We start from the raw sequence: 23,342 nt of genomic DNA, 5'->3' as shown, positions 1-23,342 counted from the left end.
AAGTTTCCTGGCGGAACTACGGCGCCGAACGCTGCCAGATCATCTGATGCCGCTGATTAACTTTGTATAACATAAATAGATAAGAAATTACTATATATGTTGTATATGTTAATGACGAATCTTACTTATTCTCTGTTAATGTTTTTGCTGTTAGACCGAAGGCTTGTACAGCTTCATCGTAACCTTCCGCATGAAGATGTTAGCACGTAGTAAAGCGCTCTACCCGAGTAGAGCTGTGTAGTGTTGATATTGTGTATATGTGGCTTGGTACGGCAGCGTGGACCACAGGCGAGCTAAGAAGGGATCCGGATCCAATCTTGGTTCGCCCACGATTTTTGCGTTTAAGGAGCCAGCGGCCGCTGATGTCGATTCTACGATAGGTAGATATCTTTTATACAAACATATAGCGCCATCTGTCGACGAAGGAACTACAGAGTTCCACATAAGATATAAAGCTAATTTTAATTGTATATAAAACAGGACTTAAAGCAGATAGAAATAAAAATAAGATATAGATAAGTGAATCATACAAAAATAAACAAACAAGCTGTATCATCATCCTAATTGCCAGTTATTACCAATAGATGGCGCGCATACATAATTATGAGATTAAAATTAAGATAATAAAAGTAATTTGGTATGACAAATAGGAAAGTAAGAAAGAGAAAAAATTTGTGAATAAGGAATAACTTGTACTAACAAGGTATCTGCCGTATTAGGATAAAGATGTATGGCGACTATTAATATTAAAAAAACACTTTGTGATTGGTCGCCTTTTGCCTAATTTCTAAGTGTTGCCATATAATCCCGAAGCGTCAAAGTGTATATATATCCATGTTATCAAGTTTCATTAGTATGTGACTTATTTTTTTTTAAGTTAGAGAAGACTATTTTTATTGTTTAACTTATCAAGTTTAATTTGGGACTCTAAATCTAAGCTACTACACCAACCTTTTTATGTTAATTATGTACAGTTGTAATATTCCTAAATAATTAAATACGTTAACATAATGTGAACTTATTTTTTTTATTTTATTTTACCACATTTTATACAAAGAATATAAATAATTATTAAAAAGAGCAGATAATACTTGTTGTAACAGCTCCTAATAGATACCGGACTGTTTGTATTTCGTGCAACAGATATAACTCTCGTCGAAATTAGCCGATTGTCTCTTTCCAAAGGTCGATGTGTAATATTTATTAACTAGTACTGTGTAATATTTATTAACTAGTCCCGCGGAGCCTAACTCAGAACTGTCTGCATTACCACCTGAAGTACCTCGAGTTGTTCATTTGTTTTTCGGGACATCAGATGTGCTATAGACAGCTTACCCGTCAAAGAGAAGTCTAAGAGATAGATATTATCTCTTCTATAGCTTGCGTATTAATTTGAAATAAGCTGTATGCTGTGTTTAAAACCATCTCGTTAACATAGGCATTGCTTTGGTTGGCGATACTGAGGCGGACGATGGTTCGACGTGGTCTCGAACCATCGTGATAGTACCACGAGGGTTTCGGGGGTAGCGTATCCACGCATACCCCGGGACGGGCTATCGAAAAATAGCAAGGCGCGAGGGAAGACCGCGTGGCGATGCCTGACCGGGAGATACCGCGGTCCCCCGTTTAGCACAGAGGGCGACCACCGGGGGGGTTTTAGTGGGTAGGAATTCCACATACCCCTGTCCTCCCCCCAGAGGCAGGGCATCTTGAATACCAGAAGATTTACCCCACCGAAAAAAAAAAGGCATTGCTTTGGTTTATTGCACACAACAGTGTTTGAATTTATTTAGGATAGATACGATAATTAAAAATATAAACCCTGAAGGTCATACAGATAAGTACAAAGGATAAGATTACACATTACACAATCCATTACGGGGTTGGGCATTAAAGCACGCGACGGGTACTTTGAAATATGATTGATAAGCTGTGATAAGAGCGAACATGTTGATACTTTATACATGTCGGAAAAATAGCTAAGTTAGAAGTGATGTCAACTTTGTAGATATAACCAACATAATTTTGGTTTGGTTAGGTTAGTCTAAATGTTGGGCAGGTCCCCCTGTCCTCCCCCCAGAGGCAGGGCATCTTGAATACCAGAAGATTTCCCCCACCGAAAAAAAAAATGTTGGGCAGGTCATTGGCTTCTTTCTGTGAGACCGTCATGGTCCAGAAGGAGGAAGTCAAACATGATCGGTAGAGGGTCCCGCTCGAAGACGACGCCGTCAGCGCAGAGACGCGCCTCATGACGACCTTCCGGAGAATGGTGTTACCCAATCAGAAACAGGACCTTTGAATGGATCGAAATGTTTTCAACCCATCGATCACGAGAGTTTTGGAGGTAGCGTGGACTACTCATACCCCGAGACATGACATGACATGATACCTGATCGGGAAATACCGTGAAATAGCACAGAGAGCGATCACTGGAGTGGTTTTAGATGGTAGGAATTTCATATAAACCTGTCCATCCCCCAGGGTATGTTGAACACCTGGAAGATTGTGATGATTGTGATGTGTTGATGTTAGATTTCAACCTCAAATCAGGGTTCAGTATACTAGAGCTAAGGTATCCCCTGCTTATCGTAAGAGGCGACTAAAAGGAAATTGGATTCGCAGGAGTTGAGGATCCCGACAAGGACAGCAACGCGAAGTGGTAAAGCGAGGATGCCGGGGAAGGCACAGCTTCCTCCCGTCGGTCCAAAGGTACCGAACGACCACCTTGGATTTAGTGAGTAGCAATCCCACATAACCCTGTACTTCACTCAGAGTCAAATGAATGTTGTCAAAAATTCAAATCAGGAACAGTAAGAGTAACGAATGTTTTTTTTTTATAAACCCAAGTCACGAGACAATGGTCGTTATCAGAACAGCCAAATGGTCAAACCTCTTCATATTTTTCTTATCGCTCAAAACATATAAACATTACGTGAGACCTCAATTACGAATACAGTTATCATTTTTACGACAAACAATACATTAGTCATGTAATTTCATAAGCAACCTTGACACTGGAGATAATTTATAAACAATTACACGATATGTTCTGTATCTTTGATGCAGGTGTGTTTTGTCGTCATTTCAACCGAATGAAATCCTCTGCTAGAAACAGGCCTCCTCCCTCCTCACTTAATTGCCACCAGGACCTGTAGAAAGCTTCCTGCAACTCCAGACGACATTAATAATGTCAATTTCCATCTTGTGGTGTACATGTGAAGCATTTGATCTCTTTAGATGATGTCTTTCCACCTTGTTGGCCATCACCAAATATTCCATTGAGTCCTTATCTGATGACATATCCAGACAACCTGAGGATTCATATTTACCCAGTCTCCCTCTCTTTTATAATGAGTTCTTTGAAGATAGACACGTTGGTTCGGTGCACTGTCCACGAGATTCTGATCTCTTCAGTCACCACATCTCTAGGGTGTCAAATTTCCAACGATCCAGAATCCTGAGCGTCCAGGCCTAAGCTCCTTATAAAAAGATTAAAAATAGGCTCTCTCTTTTTGTTCATCTTTTTGAGGTTTTCTACTGAGGACTAACAGGGACATATAGTAAACAATAATTATTTTTTATTTACTATATTATATACTTTTAGTTTTATTTGTTATCTCTGAAAGCATTGTCTTTTAGAGTGTAAGAAACACAATAAATGGGAAATACTTTTACACCTTTTATATCTATAACCTATCATCCTGTATGTAAAGTTATCAAATATATATATATATATATATATATATATATATAACAATAATATATATATATATATATATATATATAACAATAATATATATATATATATATAAAACCATTTGTACAGTACAAACGTGAATTCTAAACAAAAAAAATTGCCCCCAATTTGAAAAGGTTTTTTTTATTAAGACGTATAGAACAATAAAAAGAACATATAAAACATTTTAAATTAACTGCGGGTAGTTAGAAATAACAATGTTTGAAAATAGATCACGGGAGAGATAAATGTGAGTAAATTCTAGTTTAAAATGAATACCCGAATTAGGGTCAAAGATCAATTGGGTGCATCGTGTCAAGGTACGTAAGGTATTTTATTTAAAATAGGAAGGTCGCACGTGATTTTCCGCAAACAACAGATATATGTATATATATTTGATAATTCAACTATACATACAGGATGAAAGGTTATAGAAGTTTAAAAAGGTGTAAAAATAATTCTCATTTGCTGTGTTTTGCACACTCTAAAAGACAGTTCTTTCAGAGATAATAAATAAAGCCTGAAGTATATAATATAGTAAATAAAAATTGATTAATGTTTACTATCTGTCCCTGTAAATCCTTAGTTGAAAAACTCAAAAAAGAGAGCCTGAAATATATACACACATACACACACACACAGACGCACGCATACGCATGCGCACGCGCACATACACATATCTGACTTCTTGGAGAGCACAGAAAACGAAATGGAAGTAACTGAGAATTAGAATTATTATCATTTTTATTTTTATCAAAATTTAATATTGCATTTATGTTTTTATTAAAGTAACTATCAAAAGAAGCAATTGATACTTGTTGTAACAGCTCCTAATATATACCAAGCAGTTTGTATTTCTTGCGACAGAGATAGGGCTCTACGAAGCCGAAATTAGGTGATTGTCTCATTCCAAAAGTCGATGTGCAATATTTATCGTCGGGTATTATACAGCCAGTTTTTCACTATGCCTTGGAAATACACTATGAATGTAACTTATTTTTAAATTTATAACAAGTATTGTATTTTATTATAATTATTTTGTTTTCATTATTTATAATAACATTAAAAATATTATCATAAATAATAGCTTTGAGTAAATATAAAAATCATTGTCAATCTGTCATGAAAGGTATAAGGTATCAACGGTGTGCTAATAAAAAAATTTACAATTAACATACAGCTTATGATTCAGGCTTTATCAATTAAGGATATATCAACGGTCATCGGTTTTTACGATAAGGTATAGGAAAAACCAGTTTTATATTATCATTATTATCGATTTAATATTTCAAATATTTTTAATTACGATATCTTTTTATCGGTAAAGTGGTACAACTATCATGCCTGATGTTAAGAGAGGTCTAAAATGCTAAATGCTTGCTTAGAAGAAACCTATTATATAATAACTTATTTACACTTGATTTGAAGACTTCAAAGTTTTTCTTAAAATTATCTTGTAAGACGTCGGTAATTTGTTCCATATCTTGGCTTAATATAAAAGTATTTAAACGTTTATTGCAGGTTAATGGGATTATGATCAGTAATAAAATAACTCTATTTATAAGTTTATTCAAGTTACTCCTCATATATAAACTGTGGTGCAAAAGTAATGTCATAATGTGAAAGTGCCTTAATTTTTGAAATTATATACTCCATGGTTTATTGACAACTAATTGTTTATATATCTACATCATATATATCAAAGTATATTGACATTTGTGCGACATTTTTAAAAGTTAGGGCGCGTTCACATTATGACATTACTTTTGCGCCACGTATTATATAGACTTTTTTATTTCGTATGATAAATCTTCCGGATGTTCAAAATTATATTTCTTTTATTCGTGTAAGTATCTATATAGACTTTTAAATCGTCGATTATTTAAAATTTATATGTAATAAGCTACCATAGGCTCGGCATACTGATCTGTTGAGAAAAGCTCCCCAGAAACTCAACAGTTGCTTTTTTAAATGAAATTAAACATTTTTGATATGTACATATATCAAACATATGAATGAGTCAACTAACAATACTTCTATCTCTTATTGACAACTAATTCTTTGTATATTTACGTCATAAATGTCAAAGCACGGTGACATTTGGCGCCATTTGTAAAAATAAAGGCGCGTTCACATAATGACATTACTTTTGCGCCACCTGATACGTAGACATTTTTTATTATGTAGGGAGAAATCTTCGGAAAGTTCAAAATTAAAATTATTTTATTCATTTTGAATCCTCGATTGTTTTAACATTTATAGTAAGCTAACATAGGCTCGGCATGCTGATATATATATGTGTATATGTATATATATATATATATATATATATATATATATGACTGCGACAAAGCCACACAATAGGGCGATCGACGGCATAGGCACGCGGGAAAGACGCAAGACCGATCAGCGTGGCGATCTTTGAGGCTTAATGTCTATGGGATGTAATCTATTTCATTTTCCACGTCACAACGCACACGTGCACAGATGGTCACTTACCGATACGCGCTACACGCCTACAGATATAATATATCTCAAGGTCAAGTCATCTCTTGTAAAACCGGACAATTAACAGGTTATTAAACTAATATCATTATTCAACGTAGGAGTTAGACGCGCAACATACATATTGGGTAATCCCTAAAACTATTTTTAATAGCACTGGCAGCAAGACCTTCGGCCACGATGATTTAAAAATAAAACTGTGACGTAACACGGAAAACAACACACAGATAAAAAACGAAACAGTGACGAAGCAAATGCTGGTATCCGTACCATGGGATACTTTTGAAACGGCCAAAACATATGAAAAGCAAATATATTTGAAAAATAAAAATCGTAATATAAAAGCACCTATTCCCGTGGTATGATAATGCGGAATGTATTGCCGAAGTATCATGAGATTTTATTCAAGTCAGAACATGTTCGAAATATTATAATTTTTCACGACTTTTGCATATAAAATCTGTTTAAATACGTCTCAAATTATATGTGGGTATTTTGAAATATGTTTATGACAAAGTCATACAACATTAATTTCCTCAAAATTCTAACTCCACATATCTGGATGAAAATAAATGGATGAATGATGGCTGAAAAGAATACGGCGACAAATGAAAAAAAAAACAAACGAAGAAATGACCCAAAAGACAAAAACCACGAAAAAAAAATTTAAAAAAAAAGTACCGCGATCAACCGTAGGCACCGCCCGGAATCCTGGCCCCAAACCTATCGAACAAAATTGGTGTTTACGGCTAAAGAAATAAGCTGCAAATTGCAATGTTAATCACGTGGCATATGAAATTTTAAAAAAAGAACACAGTTATTGTATATACATAGCATTGGCAGTAATTGTGGCATATTTCATAGCTTGCATTTATTTACGCACATACAATATATACAATATATCAGGGGTGGTCAACCTGCGGTATATATATGTTTTATTGCTGACAAGTGACACCCATTATTTGCCAAGAACATTTAAAATAATGTCTTAATAAAAATTAATGTATATTGTAAATAAATATAATTTGAAAAATTTTTGGACAATGACTTTCCAAATATGGATCGCAAAAATATATAATTTTTTTCAAATTATTCCGACTGGTGATTGAACACCCCTGGAATATATAATATGTAAACACTATGAAAAGGCACTACTTGTATCGTTAGATATTTCATTAGGCCTATTCAGATATATTCAGTGTGTAATATATATTTATTTAAAACATATATACAAAATTAGCATGCGCTATTTAAATTATGCTTTGTACAGTTAAATCCGCTATTTACAGTAAAATCGTGATATAAATTCAAGTTTATTGAGTCACGTATATTCGGAATTCCCATCAAGGAAGACAACATTTAAAAAAAATCGGCGTCATCTTTATAAGTGCGAGTCTTATTTAAGCTGCATTTTCACTATCTACAATTTGACATGCATTTTCGTGCCAAAAATAATAAAACACAGATTATAAACAAATTAAAATATACATAAGAATAAACGATTCAATAATAGAAAGACCTCGAACAAATTTAAAATTCGATCATTATATTAGATTGAATTTATTGACGCGGAATTGACAATACAGTTCTAAAGATAAACTTCGGTAGAAGAAGCATAAAGGATGATTTTCATTGGTCGTTGACTTTTGCACGCGGGGAATCCCATAACACGAACTTATAACGAAATTTACCTACATATTGTTACAAAGCACCAGAACCCTCTAAACAATAAACACGGAACGCCAGGAGTGCCGTAAACAGGCGATTTTTGTGTACGGTTCTCGAAAATTCTTGCAGAGTACTATTTCGAACTTACTAGAACCTTTTCCGTAGTATAAGTGTACTCCCCATGTCGACAGTTCAGTGTTGTTTTTAGAGTTAAGACCTACGATCAGTGTACTAAACTACACAATACAAAGTGACGACTATTTGTCAAGTTATTTGGACAGTGATTTCTTGAGCGACTTGGAGGCCTAGTTTGAACTAAGCGAAAGTATACTTTGTGTTAAAGTAGGGTGACCATCTGATTTGTGAATAAAATCAAAAAATGACTCCTTGTGAACCAGTGGTGTTTCATTTCGAGTCAAAACCGACATTACTTGAAACACTTATCTCGAGTTTTTGGGGGCGGTAGCGAAACCATACACATATGGGGGGGGGAGCGTTATTAAATATATTATCATTTTATCTAGTCGTGTAAAATAATACATTTTACTAATTTAAATTTATAGTCTCGCGTTTGCTCAGTGTTCTGTGTGTGGTGGCTCCATCTTTGTGTAGGGTGTACAATTTTTTGACTTACTTTTTATTTCGTTCTACCTTACACTTTGTGATCTTTGTTAGAATTAAATGTTTTTTTTATTATAATTCCGTTTTATTAATTAATTATTATTAATACCGTCCACTAGAAGTACGATAACAATTTTTATTTGTAACTATTTATAAATAATAGTCAGAATTTTTTTCTACGAAAAGTGAGGGTAGTTCAACAAACGGTTCGGAAGCTATTTATGACTGAAATAGCGCGATAGGGAAAAAAAAACATTACACAGATGGATCCCCCTTTCTGCCTGCTCTACTTTTGGGTCTGGATCTGTATACCTTGCTTAGAACAAACCGCAGAAAGCAGTTAGTCTATATTTATTTTATATAACTTAAGTAAGAAAAGGACCAATATTTAGCCACTTCCGCACATGCAGTGGTAGTCGTGCAACAAAGTCCACCACCCGCCAGCCCGCTGATAAATGATACGCAATAAACTTTGTTGCCTACTAAGTTGCCACTGCATGTGCGGAAGTGGCTAAATATTGGACCTTTTCTTACTTAGGATGGACTTCCGCGAGGTAACGCCTAATTCCATTAAATATTTATATCACTTAGGTTAAGGGTTCTATACGGCATCTCGGCTCGGAGTGTTCTGTCATATACAATATACGACATTACAGGGAGATAGGTGGGCAAGATTGTCAACGGAGCACGAGAGGGCCGTTAAACTTTTTTATTTTCTGTTGCCCAACTTCTACTGCCACTTAAGTAAGCGTTAGCTCTGGAAGAAGTGGCGGAAAAAAGTAACCGTGTAGAATCTATGGCATGCTTAGAACTTCAACGACCAATGAAAACTCTGTAAATATATTCTAATTTCAAATAATTCTCACCGGTTGTGTCGACGGGATTCCTCTGCGGTATTATAGAGTGGACGTATCTGGCAACGAAGTGTCCAAACACAGCCTTCAGATCCGGGTTGTGCATCATGTCGACGAACTCTGCGAAATCCAGGTACCCTGAGTTGTCCCGGTCTGCGAGCGCCATGATCTTCTCAACCACGTTGTCTGGCAGGTCGTGATCATATTCTCTGGACTCTATGATGTCTCTCAGTTCCACGTATGATATACGTCCATCGTTGTCTCTGTCGTACTGAAAAGAAAGAATTTCTATGTTGATCTGACCATGTATTTCCAAAATACGCACACGCCCATGCGCATGCGGCAAACAATGCGAATTACACAATTGCCACCGTTAAATCACTCAACACGTGTTTCACCCCTCCACGGGGCATCTTCAGGAGTTATTTAATGGATTCAGGCGTTATATTGCGGAAGTCCATCCTAAATAAGAAAGGACCAATATCTAGCCACCTCCGCACATGCAGTGGTTGTCGTGCATGAAAGTGCACCGCCCGCCAGCCCGCTCGTAAATGCGCATGCGACAGACAATGCAAACTACACAACCGCCACCGTAAATTCACTCAACACGTGTTTCACCCCTACACGGGGCATCTTCAGGAGTTGTTACACAGATTAGTGCTACTCGGTGTTTAGCTGGGGCTGGCGGGCGGTGCACTTTCATGCACGACAACCACTGCATGTGCGGAGGTGGCTAGATATTGGTCCTTTCTTATTCAGGAGTTATGTTACACCGATTAGTGCCAAACACAGAGTCATATGATGGCATTTATCAACGGGCTTGCGGGCGGTGCAATTTGTTGCACGACTACCACTGCATGTGCGGAAGTGGTTAAATATTGGTCCTTTTCTTACTTAGGATGGACTTCCGCAAAATAACGCCTGATTCCATTAAATATTTCTATTGCTAGTTTATGTATGTTTATAAAACCCTTTAACATTCATAAGCGTTGAAATTATAATTTGACCTCCGCCTCGCTGTGACTCCTATATTCAGTTATGTACAAACATGGAGGTCTCAAATATTTGCCCGATATATTTCTGTTTGGCATTTCGGTGTCACTGTTAAGTATTACTTGACCTCTAAACCATGTCAATGTCCGCTAAAGCCTTGATATAACTCTTTTCAACTTATCGGACGTCTATACAAGAATATTTATAAATTTTTGAAGAGTTGGCACATTGTCTTAAACATCAAGTCATATGATTCGCATCAAAAAGACGTTACCACGTGACCTTATGTGAAAACTTTAATATACCTACGTTCAACATACCGGACCTTCTCAAGAAAAAATCTACAGCAGAATCTTTTGATGAGTCGGCCCGGCATATTGTCCTAAATCTCAAGACATTTAACAGTCTGTAGCGCTTGGGCAGCGACTTGAAATAAAATAATGTAGCAACTAATATATAATTGAGTATTCCAAATTGTATTGTTAATATGTATAAATTTTAGCCGTGTTTAACCATAAGAGAAAATCGTGTAAGAAAAAATGTAAAAAATTATAAAACGCTGTCGTGCCTCGCAGCTGGGAGAAGAAAGATCCGTATCAAATAGCGGCAACCATCTCCCAACTGTCTGCGTTTAGTTTAAGCGAAAAATAAATATTGTAAAAAAAAACACTAGCGATACAAATTAGAATTAATAAAACAAGGAACGCGGCGATAAAGATTGCACATCGATCTTTGGAAAGAGAGAGCGTTATCTCTGTCGCACGAAAAACAACCACTAACAAAACGTCACATAGGCAGTGTGGGACAGAGATAGTGCTCTACGAAGCCGAAATTAGCCGATTGTCTCTTTCCAACGGTCGATGTGCAATATTTATCGCCGGGCACTGTAATTGGTTTATTTAAATGCGGATATTAAACATTGGCATATTCTCGGTTTATATACAGATTGCATTAGCGCATTGTGCCAAAAGTCCGACGTCAGTCTCGTGGGGTAGATATGAAAAAATTGATTAGATAAATCCACCAGCAAAACTGATACGGCTCCATGTTATGTCACACCTTTGCCTGCATTTTGATAATTTAAAAAAAAATCTTCTGAGTGATTTATTTATTCATTCACATGCCTATGTTGTCGGTGACGTAAGGGATATACATTTAGATAAGCAATATTTTTCATTAGCTAGCTCCACTTAAATAATTCATAACAAAATGAAATAAAAAAAAAAAATTTATGTCAGTAATTAGGATACATTATTAATGTCATCGGGTTTGACACCCCTGGTGTAAAATCTGACAATTAATGTATTATATACACAATTCAAAAATAAAAACATTTTGAAATAATAAATAACACTGTAATATATATTTAAAATTCAGATTACTACATATTAAAATAAATACGTTTAAAAAACTTTTAAGTTAAACGGTTTTTTGATACCCATATTGTGGTGGTTGTGGAAAAATATGTACCTAACGGTTTTATTTAGTTCGACCAGTACGGATTTTTAATTTGGGTCAAAATTAGAAATTGAAATGTAAACATCTTCCCGTTGTCAGATTGATCTGAAATTTGGTACACACATTTAATTTAGATGACAATACAATATAGTAAAATCAATAACATTATAAATCTAAGATGGCCGCCGATACTAAATGGCGGATTACATATTTTTCCTTAACCCCCTCAATATGGGTATCAAATGAAAGGGCTACACTAGTAATACACTATGATTATGTCAAAATTTAAAATTCAAGATGGACGCCGTTCCAATATGGCGGAATAGGTACATATTTTTCCACAACCACCACAATATGGGTATCAAAAAACCGTTTTACTTAAAAGTTTTTTAAATGTACTTATTCAAATTTTAACAGCGCGTTACCAAGTTTATGGTAACTAAAAACCTTTAATTACCCTGAGGTAATTTCTAAATATAACTTACACGGTTTGTAAATGTTTTCACATAGTTTTAGGTGAGTCAAGCACCAAAGTAAACATTATTTGAACTCGGCTATCGTGTTTAACGGACTAAACAAACTATTAACGTAGATATATAGATATACTGTTACGTAGATATATGAATCACGTGGTCTTTGTACCTTTTTTATTAGTCATTTTTTACTTTAAATATTTTCGAAAAAAAATTTCACTCACGTTTTACATGCTAGTGTTTACTAAATACACCTATCCCCCAATTTACATGGTACTTGTTTTACACGTTTTCGCTTTTACACGGTTTTTCATAATTTTTTTTTAATAACCGATTTTATTACCATCTCTCATATTGTAAATATTTCTGCTTCAAACATCGATACGGCAAAAATAATTTCGAGTGATAAAAGTGAATTCGAACCTTCGATTCTGAAAAAAAAAAGAATGAGAGTAGAGTTCTTTTTTGTTCTTCTGTTTAATGTATATTGTAATTAAATAAAAAAACAGTTTTTTCCGTAATATATTAAATATTTTAACTTGCCAATTCATTTTATTTTTATTTCTGTGTACACCTAAAATTATTAAAAAAAAAATCACAACTGTTAAATAGCAAAATCATGCATTTTCTGCAAGTTTTTCGATTTACGTTTTTCTCAGGAACGTATCTACCGTGTAAATCGGGGGATAGGTGTATTTTTATCTATTATAAAGACACCCTAACAATGTCAAGTTTTTAAAATTACATTTCGTGCGACAACTTTCTTTTCCTTACTCCATCTTGCGATAGTATCTTGAGTCTCGTCCGTGCAATACACGCACGTGTGTGACGCGATATCGCTACCACCGCGTGATGAACACTGTTATACAGCCCGAGGGTGTCTGTTGTTCGACTGACAAATGTGACCACCTCGATCTTTACCCCCTGAGCCTCGTGGATGAAAAGCGTGTTTACCTGTCTGATTTTTGTAGTTTTTTAACTGTTTAAAACAGTGATTCCCAAAGTCGTCTATATCGACCCCTAGGGGTCTATGACAACCTGCAAGGGGTATACGTCAGCGAAAAAAAATTTGGGGGTCCATGAAATGAAAATGGGGGTCCACGATAGTGGAACTCAACACATACACTGATAGTACCTATTTACTTACATCATACATCTTATAATATCAAAACATTTACATTATTTATAAAAGTACCTATGAAGTAAAAAATGTATTATACATGTTTATAAAATTGTGTAAGTTGTAGGATGTTGGTATTCGCTTTGTCGTCGCAATACATTTTGAACTTATAAAAACCTAATAATATGCCTATATATCAATACTGCCACTGCCAATCCGCTTGCCAAGGATGGCGATTGTCCACCATCAGCATCTTATCATTTTTTTTATTTGAACTGTCAAAGCGTTGTCAACCGTGGCGTGTATTGACAAAGACCCTCATGATTAGCAATAAGATCAGGCATTAAGTTCCTGGCAGATCAAACATTAATACCTAGTGCTGTTCCGCTCGCACAGTACCTACACGCAGACCTGCGCGCGTTCAATCACCCACTAGTTGTACTACGCAAAATGTATAGATGTAGCAGCAAAATAATGAAGCTGTATGAATCTAGTTTCCGGATCATTCCGCTCCGTGAACTCAGTACCGATGAAGCTGTAAAAGCCTTAGGGCTAAAAGCATTAACATCTTCAGAAACAATAGAAGCAGTATAAAGTGAACCAAAGAACAAAGAAGCCAGAAGAGGATCAAGAACCAAATCGACTAGAAATATTGAACACGGTGTTTCTCATATGTTCGACAAACTTTTACTCAGTGACCTATCTCCAACACTATTTAAACCACATTAAAAAAATATTTTTCTATTGAATATTTTATTTAAAGATAGATAAATACCGTACGCACACATTAATATCATGCATGTGTGTGCAAACGATCAAAACGCATATCGACTTATTGTCAAGTGATCCAACCGCAGACCGACAAGACCAACGCATTGAGGTCAGTACGTGTTGAATTCCGTCCAGACCGCAATAATGATTCATTGTTATTTGCCCTCTTAACCGAAGTCTTTATATCATTTTTAAAAGTAACATTAGACACAGTACCTTCCGAAGAGCTTGCTACAACTGGTCAATGTGAACGCAACCTTACAATTCCCTTTGATTCATCGGCATTAATAACTTTAATATTAACCTAAACAATGATAAGCAGACTGAGGGAGAGATTAGATAATAGATTAGAGATAAAATATCATATTTTGGGGTTTCATGTATCAGGAGAAAATACTGCATATTCTTTTATAAAAAAGGTTCATGTTGGATTACTGTACAATAAAACAACCTTCGTAATAAAGTGTTTAGTTTAAAAATTCTCAATGCAGTATCTCTTGTGCAAAATACTCCATAATTGCCAAAATAGACGCTGAATTTTTTATAAATTCAAAGTATAAACATGTAGAAATGAAGTTCACACTATCTATTATTTATTTACACTTTATTGTACACCAAAACTCCATATAAAATTCAAAAATGTAATATAACAAAATAACAATAACTAAAAAATATTTAAAGGTACAAGAGGCGGTCTTATCGCTCAAGGCGATCTCCACCAGACAACGTTTGGATTCACATGAGAGGCGTGAAAGAGAGCGGTAGGGTATACATAATAAAAAAAAACATTTAAATATATATTCACATATACACACATACATACGAATACGAATAAATAACAAATGCTACACAATATCCAATTTTAGAGCCGAAGGAAATGATTTTTTAACGTCTTTTTAAAAGCTGACAAAGATATATCGCATATTATTGCTTCTGGTTAATTATTATCTGGCTGTATAACCTAGTGTCCTTTGCCTGCGATTGAATGACGTTGCATTGACGTGAACTGTCATTTTTAAATCGAGATTTTGATTGACATAAAAATGGACCTAACCTTATTTATTAAACTGAAATAATGGGGTATAATAATTTTTGTTATTAATTTTTATTTAAATTAAATAATCTAAGGATTTAAAATAAGCTATTTAATGTATAAACTCTAGTAATTTCAAGTTTTGACGTGATATTTTAAGCGCCATAACAACATTCATTCTAAATATAAAAAATATTTTTTTTACTTCGTTCCCTAGACAAATACACTAAAGTTTCGACAAAGTTACAGAAATTTTTGATCTGTGGCAATACAAGAGTAAAAAAAACATAAAACTTCTTTCGGCGATTACTTTTTTATTGATTTAATGTCTTAATTGTAATAAGATGATTTCAGATACTGGAATTCTTTTAAAAGATACCATATATTATGTGTTTTTTTTTGTTCTAAAGATATTTATATTTACTCTGTGGTTTTAATGGTTAATTTTAAAAATAAAGGTTTAATTTTTTTTTATCGATGTCCTTGTATTTTATTGATTTTTTTTCGTAAAGATACAGTAAGATTAGATAAAATTCATTTATATAACGTTTGAACTTTTAACAGAACTCTTATTGATCGTCAACTTAGTATCTATTTATTTATTAATTTATTTAATTTTTGACTTTACTCTGCTTCACAAGGCGTTATGGTTGTGGGGAAGAAGTAACAGATAAAGTACAGATTTATATACATACTCTGTTAGATGTAGCCTAAATTAAATCAAAATAGCCAGGCGATATCACTGCCAAGGATTCTTGTCATTTAAATATTAGTTCATTGAATAAATAAACCTTTTTTTTCAATTTATTTTTAATAATGTATTGCGGAATTTTATTAAAAATCTGATTCCGAGACTTTTTTCAGTCAAATCGTGCCTTCTACTACACTATGGAAACGCACAAGATATTATCATATAACATATATTATGAGACCACTGCAAAATTATTGACCTCTAAAAATTTTATGGTATTAGGCGTTACTTCGCGGAAGTCCATCCTAAGTAAGAAAAGGACCAATATTTAGCCTCTTCCGCGCATGCAGTGGTAGTCGTGCAACAAAGTGCACCGCCCGCCAGCTCGCTGATAAATGCGTATGCGGCAAACAATGCGAATCACATAACTGCCACTGTTAAATCACTCAACACGTGTTTCACCCCTCCACGGGGCATCTTCAGGAGTTATGTTACACCGATTAGTGCCAAACACAGAGTCAAACTCTGTAAACTGTAGCATGACAATAAATTCGAAAATTTGTTTCAATAGATTATTAATACAATACACGGATGATTTTAAAATACTTCATTGGATTTTGTTTAAAATACACATACGAAAGCACTCTCGCACTGGACTAAATATTGGTCCTTTTCTTACGTTTCGTAAAAAGCTTTATGTTCATGATCAATATAAAAAAAAATCTTCAGAATTTGTAGTCGTTTTTGAGCGCGCCTAACAACACATTTGACAATTTATATTTATATAGATTTCGTTCAAAAATAGTATCAACCGCTGACTCAGTTCGGTAATTGGCGACATCCATTGTTCAATTCAATGTTTCCTAATAATTTACATGACTCACACTTGAACCTAGAGCAATGCGATGAATCTCCCTGTGGAAAGTCACTGTGAAATCATTATTCAATTATTCATTCCCAGAAATTTATACAGGGTGATTTGAAAGAGATGTAAAAGATTTAAAGCATGAATTATATTCTAAAATATCCGAGACATGGGCGCTTATGGTTTATAAGACAGGAACCCATAATAGAACATGCTATTCTCTAAGTTTTATTTCTAGAACAAATCAAAAATAAGGAGAAGCTCTAGAATTTTCCATCTGAAATAGCAGCGGGCGTATCGCTCGTTCATATAGTTTAATATAATTATTTTTTTATTCTTGTTCTGTTTCAAAATTTATAATTTTTGTAAACAAAAAAATTATTCAGTTTGTTATAAAATTTTTCTAAAATAAAATCAGCCTATGTTACTTCTGATTACATAAACTATCTGCCAGTATAAATCCCATCAAAATCGGTTAAGCAATTTCCGAGATAAACCGGAATAAACAGACAGACAAAAAACTTAAAAATGTAATTTTGATTTTTATACCTAATTATATGTCGAGATAATGGCAACACTAGGATAGAGAGATCAAAGGATTGACATTGACAGATGACATTTGTGTGGTTAGAAAAAGAACTTTTAATATGTATTAATTAATGTTCTAGTAATAAATTCAAGTGTATTTTCATTGAGCATCCAACATATATGCGTGTTTAAACAAGGTCATTTTAATATAACAAACAGACAGTCCGATTTTATTTATCTGCATAGATGACATGCGACTAAAAAAAAAACAATTCTATTTTTAAAAGTGACAATTTCTCTAAGACTTCACCCGTGCGCAGTGCAAACGAATTCTTCTTTATCAATGAGTCATTGCCATTACGTCGACCTTGATCATCGATTGTTTTCACATCATGCCGTCATATATATAATCTTGTTAATTGATACACACGGACAATTAAATCTTAAAACACTGCCCTCGTTCGCCTAATTGTGCAATGAGGTCAATTTTTTATCACAAAACGCTCAATGATTGATGATTTTGAAATACAAAATCTCACATACCGGTACAATTACAAATTATGCGGTATCCAGCGGGCACAAAGCTTCCTGACCGCTAAATGTTCATGGAGGATTTTGTGCACTTGACTCATACCTATGCCTAGACTTGTCCGAATCTGCTGATAGGTCACTCTTTTGTCAGTCTCTATCATACGCCGCACAACACTGATATTGTCTTCAGTCGTCGCTGTAGAAGGCCGTCCCTCACGCAAATCATCGGTGAGATTAGTTCGACCACGTTTGAATTCATTAAACCAGTTGTAAACTGTGGCACGAGATAGGGCTTTATCAAAGACATCGAAAGTCATAAAAAATCATTGCACGAAAATTTTCTCGGCTTAAATTCATTCTGACGTGCACAGACAATTTTCAATTTGCCGCCAAATCGTAAAACAAATGACAAATGAATGAAATGTATACTCAATATTATTGGTAAAGAGTTCTATTTTCAAAATTTAAACTTATTTTTTTAATATAATGCTTTTAAGTTGCCAGTTTTAAAAACTTTCAGTTTGGCCCTCGTAATGAAAAATAAAAAAAGATATAGTAATATTAACATAAACACGCCTTCAGTATTCCGGAACATGAAAAAGGAATTCAGTGATTGCCTAGTGACGCGGTACAGTAATGAAAAATAAAAAAAGATATAGTAATATGAACATAAACACGCCTTTAGTCTTCCGGAATATGAAAAAGGAATTCAGTGATCACCTAGTGACGTGGTACAGTAATGAAATGTAAAAAAGATATAGTAATATTAACATAAACACGCCTTCAGTCTTCCGGAATTTAAAAAAGAATTCAGTGACCACATAGTGACGCATCACAGTAATGAAATATAAAAAAGATATAGTAATATCACATAAACACGCCTTCAATCTTCCGGAATATTAAAAAGGAATTCAGTGATCACCTAGTGACGCGTACAGTAATGAAATGTAAAAAAAATATAATAATATTAACATAAACACGCCTTCAGCCTTTCGGAATATGAAAAAAGAATTCTGTGATCACCTAGTGACGCGGTACAGTAATGAAATATAAAAAGTATATAGTAATATTAACTTAAACACGCCTTCAATCTTCCGGAATATCAAAAAAAGAATTCAGCGACCACCCAATGACGCGGTGCAGTTACGAAATGTAAAAAGATATGGTAATATTAACTTAAACGCGCCTTAAATTTTTCGGAACATGAAAAAGGAATTCAGTGATCACCTAGTGACGCGTCGCAGTAACAAAATATAAAAAAGATATAGTAATAATAACATAAACACGCCTTCAGTCTTCCGGAATATGAAAAAGGAATTCAGTGACCACCTAGTGACTCGGTACAGTAAAGAAATGTAAAAAAGATATTGTAATGATAACTTAGATACTCTTTTAGACTTCCGGAATATGAAGAAGGAATTCAGTGATCACCTAGTGACGCATCACAGTAATGAAATGTAAAAAAGATATAGTAATATTAACATAAACAAGCCTTCAGTCTTCCGGAATTTGAAAAAAAAGAATTCAGTGATCACTCAATGACGCGGTTCAGTTAGGAAATGTAAAAAAGATATATAAATTCTAACATAAGGCCACATACGTGTTGTACTTAGTTTTTTAATTACGCAATTTTTTAATTATTATCCAATCGACTTAAGAAGTAAGCTATGTGAAAATACCAAATAGAAAACCATATAAAAAGTAAATGTTTATTTATTTTTAATAATATATATGTATGAACCAGTGACAGCTGGCATCAGAAAAAGCAGGCTGCTTTCTATGCTGGTGGCCCGTGTACAGCATTGGACGTCAGTCATTTAATACGTTTATTATTAAACAAATAAACATATATACACTTCTTCAATATCATAGACATATTACAGTTTAAAAAAAAAACGAATTGGCGCATCCACTTTCGTAAACACATTAATAACTCCATGGTCATATTCCGTATGTTTTTACAGACTATAAAAACGTTTAGTACTGTCGTTTTCTATTACGCGGTTTTTTTTATTGGCCGCTATATATTGCCAGTAAAAAAAAAACTGCTTTAATTATTGCCGATGTAAACCCACTACCACTTACATTAAGATAACACTATACATTACTAACATTACAGAAGATGAAGTTTTTCAGATATTTAAGATTTAAGAATGAATGACTTCATTCATTCAAGTGAACGCCCTTTCAATTTCTTTCAGGTTGAATTAAAACCTTTCTTAGCTGATCTCTACTCCGCGAAAGGAGTATTGATACCAAATTTCAAGTATCTGAGTCATATGGTTTCAGAGATATCCTGATGATTCTGTATTTAGGAGGGAATCTCATTACGAGAGACATCTGCAAGGCCTCCAAAGATTGCTAAAATGACCAGTCTTTCAATGCCTGCATCCAGCGACGCGAACAGCCTTGAACATGATCAGTCCACATAATGGGCGCCTATTCTCTCTGTGTGTGTGCGAGTGCGTGCGTGTGTATGTGTGTGTGTAGTTTTTTTTTCGTAGAGGTTTAAAAATACGTTTACGTATCATAGGACCTGATGGTGGTGCCCCGTATGTCGGACTCGATCTAGGCGCCAATACCGACTAAAAACAATCCTCTCTCTTTAGTACCGTTGGTCCCCACGGCATGGCCTCTAGCGGGGGGATTTAGCAGCAGCTTCCTCTGATAAACTGGCTGTTCAGGCTTCCTCCGCTCCTGCTCTATTTTTCACAAGTCCTTCAGCACGGTCGTACAGTACGCGCTCGTAAGTGCGTGCGCGCGTGTGTGTGTGTGTGTGCGCGCGCGCGCGCGTGTGTGTGTGCGTGCGTGCGTGTGTGTATGTAGTGTGTGCGTGTTCGTGAGTGCAAGCGTGTGTCTTATACACATTCTCTACTCGTCGATTCAGAGATATATCGAATCAGTCTTATAGCAGCAAAGGAATTACATGCCAATGAGTTTATTACCTATAATGTTCACATTCCAAACATTAGATGCGTCTTATAATACTGCGTATAGTTTGGACAGACGCCAGACACCCGAACACGAGTGGCTGAATCGACTTCTGCAATCCACAATTACTTCATTTGTGCAGATGTAGCATGCAGGTTGTATTATGGATACATCATGTAAGCCGATAGACGCCCAAGGCATGTGCATCTTCCAACAATCTCCACGATGACCGCTCCGACGACGCTTGCTATTTACTTTTATATATCAAAATCTCAAGACAGCACATATGAACTTTCTCTAATCGACAATAGATGGCGCTGATTGTAGTTTACATCGCGTTTTTTATATAGTTGTAATGGAATAGGCGTTTGTCTTCCATCTTACCTGATTGGAAGTGTAGATGAAGACAAAGGTGGTACACGACCAAAAAAAAACCTGTTCACTCTACTCTTGAAGGCTCCAGAGTTCATCTCATCAGAAAAAATAGACCCAGGCAGGTCGTTCCAAATCTTGGCGACTCTCTTTTGATATAGTTGTAATGGAATAGGCGTTTGTTTTCCATCTCACCTTATTGAAAGTGTAGATGAAGACGAAGGCGGTACACGCCTACCCAAAAGAAACCTGTTCACTCTACTCTTGAAGGCTCCAGAGTTAAACTCGTCAGAAAAAATAGACCCAGGGAGGTCGTTCTAAATCTTGGCGACTCTCTTTTAATATAGTTGTAATGGAATAGGCGTTTGTTTTCCATCTCACCTTATTGAAAGTGTAGATGAAGACGAAGGTGGTACACGCCCATCCAAAAGAAACCAGTCCACTCTACTCTTAAAGGCTCCAGAGTTCAACTCATCAGGAAAAATAGACCCAAGGAGGTCGTTCCAAATCTTGGCGACTCTCTTTTGATATAGTTGTAATGGAATAGGCGTTTGTCTTACATCTCCTGATTGAAAGTGTAGATGAAGACGAAGATGGTACACGCCTAACCAAAAGAAACCTATTCACTCCTATCTTGAAGGCTCAAGAGTTCAACTCAACAGGAAAAATAGACTCAGGCAGGTCGTTCCAAATCTTGGCGACTCTCACCAAAAACCGAGCTGTCAAACCGTTTGGTTCGACTCTTGGGTATGTCAACAACGTATGGATGAAACTTTTGCCTGCGCCTAGTAGTCCGATAAAGGAATCGCATCCAAAAACCTTGACTCCGACGATCAATTCTTCTTTTAATTACGCTTTTTTATTATTGGTATTTGAAAAATTGAAGAGGAATATAAAAATTAAAACAAATCATATTAAAAATCCAACTTTGGTATTATAATAAACGAAAAAAGCCTTAAAGAAGCGAAAATATGAATTTTTTTAATGAATACGTATATAAAAAAGTTCCGCAAGATATCTTCGATCTTCCGTTTTTTAGTTTTAAATCTAAAATTAAAAGTATATTAGTAAACATATCTAATAATTGCATTCAACAGTTATTTGTTGATCGAAATATGAAACTTGGTTTGTTGAGACATTTACATGATTGATATTATAATGTACACATCCAAAATTTTAGAAATTCATTTAAAATAATAACTGTTGATATTCTAGCCGGCTTACTACTTACAATATTAAAATAATCGCCGAATCAAAGGCGCATGCGCATACTCGAATACAGGTTTTGAATATGAATTTGTAAAACTTCCTTGCGGGAATTAAGTAAAATTCGTTCTTAGTTGACTTTATCTAGGCGATAAGAATATTCATAATAACATTCGAGTCAAATCTTATTTATTGTTTCAGAGATATCTTGATGAGTCAGTATATAGATAAAAATGTTTTATATACATGGTGATATCTTTGTAATATATTTAATTAATTTATTCTATTATAATGCGACTAGCCAGTAACTTCTGGCAGTACAATCTACATGAACAGATAATAAACAATAATTATTTTTAATATGTAGCAATCGGAATTTTAAAAATACTTTTACAAATATATTATTTATTTTAAAAACTGTTGATTTTTGGATAGGGTATACCAAATATTAATTGACCGCAAATGAGCTATAGATTCACCAGAGGTGTCAAACCTGCGGCCCGATATGAACATTTTTACTGACAATCAATATCAGTTTGGTCAATTTTGAAAGTAGTTTCAAAATATAAAATTTCTTTAAAAAAATTAAAGTATAGAGATGTAATGTATTAGAAAGTCAACAATAATTTATATATGGGTATTACAATATACAATACACATACACCAATACCTCGCTTTGCGTCGTTTCTTTTTGCGTTTTTTCGAAGTTGCGTCGCTGCTTAATTAATACTAATTCTCACTGTGCGTCGTTAGATTAGGTTGCGTTGTTTTGGGTTCGAGTCTTTTATTTCTTTTTTGAAATTTTCTTTTTTTGTTAAAGATGACAACACTTTTGTTTCTTATTGTGCCATGCCATCAAAACACGGGGATTCCCTTTCTAACTAAAAAAAAGGCATTTTTAATACAGTTTTATTTTCAATTTGTTTCGGAGTTCAGTTTCAATTACGTAGTGTATTGTGCTTTTTTTAAAAGAGAATAATAAATTT

The 23,342-nt window shown here is 34.7% G+C and overlaps 1 protein-coding gene across 3 annotated transcripts in view; it reads right to left on the bottom strand.

Annotated features, from left to right (window-relative positions):
• Window positions 1–23,342, bottom strand: part of rho-4 (rhomboid-4) — a 44,099-nt gene that overhangs the window by 16,719 nt on the left and 4,038 nt on the right. For 2 of the 3 annotated variants that reach the window (XM_068767477.1, XM_068767478.1), the window contains exons 2-3: window positions 9,397–9,655; window positions 6,923–6,964 (exon numbers count right to left, since the gene is read on the bottom strand). In XM_068767477.1, coding sequence (XP_068623578.1) covers window positions 6,923–6,964; window positions 9,397–9,655 — 301 coding nt within the window. The remainder of the gene's footprint in view (window positions 1–6,922; window positions 6,965–9,396; window positions 9,656–23,342) is intronic. The other variant, XM_068767479.1, reaches the window with a different exon arrangement.

This window comes from Battus philenor, unplaced genomic scaffold (assembly GCF_028537555.1).
Source record: "Battus philenor isolate CCGP_79_NKW_IND1 unplaced genomic scaffold, ilBatPhil1.0.hap1 SCAF_23, whole genome shotgun sequence".
NCBI lineage: Eukaryota > Metazoa > Arthropoda > Insecta > Lepidoptera > Papilionidae > Battus > Battus philenor.
The sequence above is the reverse complement of the archived record's forward strand: the minus strand, read 5'-3'. Positions and strand labels throughout refer to the sequence as shown.